Source organism: Vitis riparia, chromosome 6 (genome assembly GCF_004353265.1).
Source record: "Vitis riparia cultivar Riparia Gloire de Montpellier isolate 1030 chromosome 6, EGFV_Vit.rip_1.0, whole genome shotgun sequence".
In the NCBI taxonomy this organism is placed as follows: Eukaryota; Viridiplantae; Streptophyta; class Magnoliopsida; order Vitales; family Vitaceae; genus Vitis; species Vitis riparia.
In genome coordinates, this window is record NC_048436.1 from 6,803,757 (window position 1) to 6,811,493 (window position 7,737).

Sequence of the window (7,737 nt, forward strand, 5' to 3'; positions counted from 1 at the left end):
TCCAAGGCAAGAAGGTGTTGTAGAATACGGATACTTTGTCATGAGATACATGAAGGAAATTATTGATGATCCAAACCCTTATTATGTCAAAGATTTGTGCCTAATGAAATGATTTTTATTTTTTATTTAAAAAAAATTCTATTAAATAATTGAAATGACAATTAGTGTTTTAACTTTTGATAGTTTAAAGGTCAAACATATTCTCAATGAGAGATTGATCAAACAAGATTTTAATGGGTATCGTTTGTAACTGAATTGATACTTAATAAGGGTACACCAAAAGCATGTTAATTAAAATTGTTAATTTCTTATATTTATATTATTTATTTTTTGATAACTTGATTTGATGTAAACACCTTCTAGATTTTCATTTTGTTAAATGATTGTACTTGCATGTTTTACTTGAATTCGATATATGTTTAGGGCTAGGTGCAACCTTAGGGGGCAATTGGTTACATTAATTATATTTAAAATAGTGCAAACTTTATGATGTAGATTTGTGAATAGAAATGATAAAGTTGTGTTGAACAATTGAAACATAAAACTTTTATCTATGTTTTAAATTGTTATATATAACAAATTGAATATTGTAATGAAAGTTTTATCCTCATTACAAAAAATTTGGTAAGTTTTCTATTAATTTCTTGCTTTTATATAATTTGTAATGCTATTTTTTTTCTTTTATTATTGTTTTACATTGCACTACTTCCTTAATAATGCAAAGAATTACCTAACAAATTTATTGTGTTATTGAAAGTCACAAGTTTCATATGTTGCACAGAGTAAATTGTTTATCAAACAAAATCATGGGCTACAAGAGATTTTTAAATTTTCTTTATAGATCAATCATTTAATTTGTTACATATGGATATGCTTTGTACATGTTCAAAATACTATGACTACAAATCATTGGCTATAGATTTTGTAAATTTATTATTAATTACTCACATATATGTTTTGTTTGTTTTGAAGTTTTTCAATGTTCAATAATTGTTTTTTCTTCTCATCATCAAATTATATTTAGTTAAATTAAAAAGATGAGTGATCTACCATAGTTGAAAACAAGTTCGAAATAGCATTGTAACAAGTCTCCAACAACGTAAATACTATAGTACGTACAAATAACCTTTTTCAAAATAATTATTATATAATTATAATGATTGAGGAAAAATACTAGGTAAGCGTGAAAATAGTTATCAATGAATAATAATGATCGGTCAAAATAGACAATAGTAAGAGTAGATGATAGGAAAGAATAAACATTATTAAGGAAAGACAATCGAAATAAATAGTCAATAAACGAAATAATGATAGTTAAAAATGGGAATTATTAGCAAAAGATGACCGAAAAGAATAGATATTATTAATAAAAAATGACTTGAGACAATGGTCAACAAATGACCCCTCAATTGATAACTGCCAGAAAGATTACTGTTTTGGAATAGTCATAGTTAACAAAGATGCCTTATGTTCCCTTGTCATTGTCTCCTTTTTTTTCTTTTTTGGGTGAAGCTTTTGTCTCCGGCCTCCATTTATATACAATTTCTGATTCTTGTGGCAATAAAAGAATCAATCTCTTTTGTCTCTGCCTTGGCTGATGCTTTTCTTTCGTGATAAAATCTTTTTGGATTTTACGAAAGCAACCAATTTTAACCCAAAACTATCAATTTAACACGCTTATAAGTTGTGAACTTAAGTTTCTTAACCATGGTACGTACAGAAGCCTGCAGGAACATTGACCTTCTGGTTTGATTGTTATCATTAATACAAACAACCAAGCCTTCCCTTTATAATCCCTATCGTCCCTAGATTCTGATCACGTTATCACTAGAACAAGCACTTAGATCCCTAAATTTCTACTCTACACATCCCGAATCTCTTTTGACTCTACACTAACTATTTTCTCCCACTCTCATGGATCCAAGACTACACCAGGCTGCAAGGCTGGGAGACCTTGCTGCTTTGAAATCACTATTAGAAGAAGATCCACTTCTCCTGGAAAAGGTTGCTCTATCACCCTCTGCTGACACTCCACTGCATGTCACTACGCTTGCTGCTAAAACAGACTTTGCAAAAGAGATTCTCCTTAGAATGCCAAACTTTGCATGGGAATTGAACCAAGAGGGGTTCAGTCCCTTGCACATAGCTGCAGCCATGGGCAACATTGAGATAACCAGAGAGCTGTTATCCCTGGGGCCGGGGCTCTGCCTTGCTAAGGACAAGCTGGGTCGAACTCCACTTCACTGGGCAGCTGTCAAAGGGAGGGTGGAGATAGCTGGGGGGTTGCTTTCCCACTGTTATGAGGCTGTTAGAGAAATAAGTGATAGAGGGGAGACTGCTCTTCACTTGGCTGTGAAGAACAACCAGTTTGAAGTGCTCAAAGTTTTGGTGGAAAAGCTTGGTGAGGATGATCGTGATCAGCTCATAAACGCCCAGGATGATCAAGGCAATACCATCTGTAAGTTGGCTGTGGCTAAGGGTCTGGTCAAGGTAAAAATTATTTTTCTTAATAATTTTTTTTAATCTTAATATTTTCCATCAACTAAATATAAGCCAAAGGAAAAGAAAAAGGTAGGTGGGAAGAGGAAAAACACAGGTGGATTTAAAATGAAAAGATATTGCTAATAGCTTTAACCTACTGATTTCCTACTCCATTGCAATGGAAAAGCTACTGATTTTCAGATGCACAGCACATGGGTTGAAATAACGTGTGGTGGTAGATTGGAAGTAGGACAGACAAATATTTGTTCCATGGGTAGCTTCCAAAATTAAATTACAAAAAAGTTTGATATGACATGATATCATTAAGATTAAAAAAATTATATTTTCATATTCAATTTTATCATCATGATAAAATTACAAAAAAGTTTCATATGACAAGACATCGTATAAGATTAAAAAATATATATTTTCTTATTTTAAAATTAATTAAAATTTTATATATTTTAAAATTATTTAATTTCTATATGGAATAGGAAAAATTGAATGAAGTGAGCTTTAAATAACAAAAAAAAAAAAAAAAAAAAATTTTATTAATTTTAAATCTATTTTTTATTTTGTTTTCTTATATTTTTTCACTTTATTTATTTCATATTTCCTTTAGTTTTTTGGAAAGCAAAGATAGCTTACCAAAATTTTACTTACTTTATCCCTCACTAAGAGCATGTTCAACAAAACTTAATGTTTATTATTTAATGACTTAAATTGAATTTAAGTTAAATTATATTTAAAAAAATTAGATTTAAAACTTATTATTTAATATTAATTTACTTTAAGGTTATTTGATAAAATTACTTTAAAATTTATTCTAAAACATCAAATTGGCATACCCGATTAATTTTAGCTAATATTTACACTTATTAATTTGAATTAAAATTTAATTTAATTAATCTTAAATAATAAATCTATTTATTAAATATCCATATTTAAAGTACAGTAGATACACAAGATTATCACCACAAAATATTTATAATAAAAAATGAGTTATGATTATGTAATTATGGTTGTAAAATATACTATCACTAGATATAGACAAATAAGGCAAAAAAAAAATTGAGATTAAGAATAAGATAACTATTTTGACTTAATATTTACTACCAAACATATTTAATCTACTTCATGATTTAAAATAAATTATTAAGTAAACATTTCTAATTGGTCATTATTTTTTTAAATATTGTATTGCCAAAGTTTAAGGGAAGAAAAAAAAAAATATTAAGGTTATGTTTGGTTCCAAAAATTACTAAGGAAAGGAGAAAAAATGTTAAGAAAAAATATTTTTTTCATATTTGATTTTATTATGAAAAATATATTAAAAAAAAGTCACATATAATTAAAATTATTAAGAAATTTATATATTTTTACATTATATCATATTTATGTAGAATAATTAAATAAGTGAAAAAAGTTTGAAATAGTATATAAAAATAATTTATTGACTTTAAATATTTTCTCATTTTAGTTTGAACACTATGGAAAAAGAAAAAAAAATTAAATATAATTAAAATTAGTTAAATTTTCATATATTTTGGATGAATGCGAAAAAGCATATAAAAATCATTTAATGTTTTTAAATCTTTTTTTTTTTCCTTCACATTTTCTTTCCATTTATATTTCCTCTCTTTTTCTGTCAAATTTTCGGGCAACCAAACATTGCCTAAATTTTTTCATTTATATAATTTTTTCATATATATATATATATGGAAGATAAGATATATACAGAATAACTCTAAAGTAAATGCAGGCACAAAAGTTACTCAAAAATCAAAGCAAGCAAGACAAGGAAGTTGCAGAGGTTTCTCCCCAAGATGTTCAAAACCAGGAACTTCAAACTAATCAGGGGACAATTCAAGTAACTGATCCCTACCCGTTGCACCAACAACCAAATGACTCTAAAAGACAGGCAGAGGCTATGATCCTAGTTGTGGTAAGTTTGATAGCAACAGTGACTTACCAAGCAGGCCTTGCCCCTCCTCCAACTATTTGGAAAGAGGACATGAAACTAGACTTCGACTGCATGTTCCGTACGCCACCGGAGATATCGTTAAGAGGGTCCACCCAATACATGCCCGGCATTTACATACTATCTTTTCATGTCCTTCAACACGGCCGGATTCTGTTCCTCCATCTTCCTCCTTTTCTCATATCGGGACAAGGCCTTTGTGGCAGCTCTCCTGCCCACTTCCCTCACCTGCATGGTGTTCACTTACATAACTTTATCCCTCACCATGTCGCCCAATGCCATCACCTTCCTTATGATATACCTCATTACAATCATGATCTTTGTCTACATTCTTATCAGGGTTAAGGCCATACAAGCGATGCTTCAGCGAGCTAGTAGTGCAGGAGGAAAAGTTGTAAGCAAGTTAGTATCTAAGTTAAGAACTAAGCGACAGTCATCTGATCGGGAAAACGACTCCAAAATATAAATATAGTCCTTGACCTTGTGGATGATGTAATGAGCAGTACCTTTCTTTAGTGTTTGATGTACATGTTGAAGTAGTTTGTGTAGAATGAAAGCTTATTTCCTCTGTTGCCTAACATTCATGCTAGTTGTAAATTTTCGTCCATGTCTTGACAAACTTGATACAAGCTTGGGATGCTATGTTTACATTTGGTTCACTGGTTTACCCAATGGAAATATAAAAAAAAAAAATATTAAGAAAATGATTTTCTCATGTTTGGTATATCATGGAAAAAACTAAACAAATTCAATTATAATTAAAATTAATTGGAAACTCATATATTTTGAAATTATTTAATCTTGACATGATAAGGTAAAATAAGTGATATTAGATAGAAGATTGAAGTAACTATAAAAATAATTTATCGATTTTAAATCTATTTTTTATTTTCTTTTACTTATTTTTTTTACTTCTCTTTGTTTTCTTTTATTTATATTTTTCCTCAGATTTTGTAGATTGTGGACCTGCATTTTTCACGTGCGTTCTTTTTCAATGACATGACTCGCTTTATATTTGTGAAAAATTTATTTTTAGAAAATACTTAGAATCGTCACTTGTTTTTTTTTTTTTTTTTAAAGGAAAAATAAAATAAGAAATAAAAACCCTAAGTGTGACCTCTAAAAGGAAAGACGGGTCCACAAAAACCGAATCAAGTCTGAGGGTTAGATTACTTACCTATTGGGAAGGTACGATGATAAACCGTAGTACTCCTTTTTAAGTCATAAAGGTAGACATCTACTAATAAAGTTGCAAATGTGGCAATTAATCGGCTAATTAATGGATACCAAGAGTGATAAGTCATAGAATGAAAACAAGTCATGTATAAAGAATAAATAAACAAGGCATGAATGGGAGTGTACCTTACCATAGAGCAATACCATGCTTTTATAGGAAAACAAGGTTAGTGCACATAAGTATGAAATATCTCATGCTTAACATGAAACACGCATTCACTTGCATTATTGTCAAATAAAGTGTCATGGATGTTAGGCCCAATAAGGCCTAATTTATTTTTGTATAAATTAATTATATAAATTCCATTATTTTTAGAATCATAAAATTCATTCATGCTTATTAAAAAAGAAATAAGAAAATCAAGAAAACCATTAAAAGAAACAAACAAAATGCATTCTGGAAAGGAAACTTGGCAGCAAGTTTATTAAAAGGATTTTAGGATCCGAAAAACATCTGATGATGAATTTTTTTTTAAAAAAAACTGAGATTATTTTAATGAAAAAGATCTTAAAAACCTTATTTAAAATGGGTAAGATCACAGGGAAAAGCAATGTTTTAAAAACCGGACCGGACCGGCCGGTCCAACCGGTTCAACCGTCGACCGGTGGTCACATTTCCGGTCCGGTCCACTCTATTAAACCGTTTAGCTATTGGACCGGTTACGAACCGCCTGAACCAGCGGTCGAACCGGTGAACCAGTAGAACCGGACGGTTCCAAACGAACCGAACAGTCCATATTGGCCCATTATTTAGCAAGCCCACTGTATAAAATATTAAAAGCTGTAGGCCATAAGCCATACTGGGCCATGTCTTTGCATGACAAAGCCCACACCCAAACCATTTAATGAGCCCACAAGGTGGGGTAGCTTTCAACAAGGATACCTTTTATAGGCATCCTTTACATCCTTATTTTTCTCACAAACCGATGTGGGATTGCAAAGATAACATCAATGAAAAAAATTTTACAAATGCAACAAGGGGATTTGAAGCTGGACCTCAAGTTTTGTAAGTGAACTAGGACACCACTCGGCTACACGTGATTTGTTATTTAATATGCCAAACAAAACCATATATATTGGATTTTAATTTTTTTATAATATTAAATAAAAATAATATAATATTTTTAAAAATTATAAATTAGTTAAAATTTTCATTTTTAATATATTCACATTTAAATATTGTATACATTTCATTTAATATGATTTAATTTGATAATATCAAATATATAAAATAATATTATTGATGTTTAATTTATTCATATATATTTTAAAATTTTATAATTATTTTTAATTTTAATAATATATAAATTATATATTTATGACGTCACCGGTTCGATAGCGGTTCGACCGCCGGTCCGACCAGTGAACCGTGAACCAGTAACTTTTCCGGTTCGATCACCGGTCCGGTTCTGAAAACATTGGGGAAAAGAAAAAGCATCATGAGGAGGAGAATGTGCAGGAAAGATGTAGAAGTGGGGTCCACGAGTATGACTGAGACTGCGTTGTTGGTGCTGGCGATGATGTTGTTATTCTCTCTGAATTTTCCCCTCCTATTCTTTTACATGCATTGAAGTGCCTTGCATCATTGTATCGCCGGGCTCTTTCCAATTCCTTGAAATTCCCTACATTCAAACTTATTTCCAGCACTTTTGGCATCAATTCCTGTTGAATAGGCATAATTGCAGTGCAGAGAACCAGAACAACATGTTTGCAGCATTTCTGGTGATGCAGTTTTGCCATCTGACAAAACCTGGTCATGGTGATGGTGGACTTTACCCCATATGAGTCTCTGAAACTTGCTGAGAAATTTAGTCTTTCTGCACTACTGTTTATGATAGCTGACGAATTGAAGGCGGAAGAATCATGACACACAAAGTCAGCTTGGGAGGACGACCACGGGTCACAATCAAAATCCACGAAGTCGATTCCCTTTTCCTCAAGCCTTTCTGCATGTCCGTATTCGAATGTTAGCTGCTTGGCTTTCTCCTCAGACTTGTGACTCAGGGAATTGCTTAGGTCCTTTGCAGCAGTTGTGCCAC

The 7,737-nt window shown here is 31.1% G+C and overlaps 1 protein-coding gene across 1 annotated transcript; it reads left to right on the plus strand.

Moving 5' to 3' along the window:
* Window positions 1–1,914: 1,914 nt before the first annotated feature.
* LOC117916945 (ankyrin repeat-containing protein BDA1-like) lies at window positions 1,915–5,025 on the plus strand. The gene is made up of 2 exons (XM_034833187.1): window positions 1,915–2,490; window positions 4,244–5,025. The coding sequence occupies exons 1-2, from the start codon at window positions 1,915–1,917 to the stop codon at window positions 4,805–4,807; spliced, it is 1,140 nt and encodes a 379-aa protein (XP_034689078.1). The 3' UTR covers window positions 4,808–5,025.
* The last annotated feature ends 2,712 nt before the right edge of the window (window positions 5,026–7,737 follow it).

Bases quoted from the DNA above. Each gene is read 5' to 3' on its own strand.
- LOC117916945 (XM_034833187.1), top strand. From the start codon at position 1,915: ATGGATCCAAGACTACACCAGGCTGCAAGGCTGGGAGACCTTGCTGCT. The intron at 2,491-4,243 runs GTAAAAATTATT...AAGTAAATGCAG, and splicing joins TGGCTAAGGGTCTGGTCAAG to GCACAAAAGTTACTCAAAAA.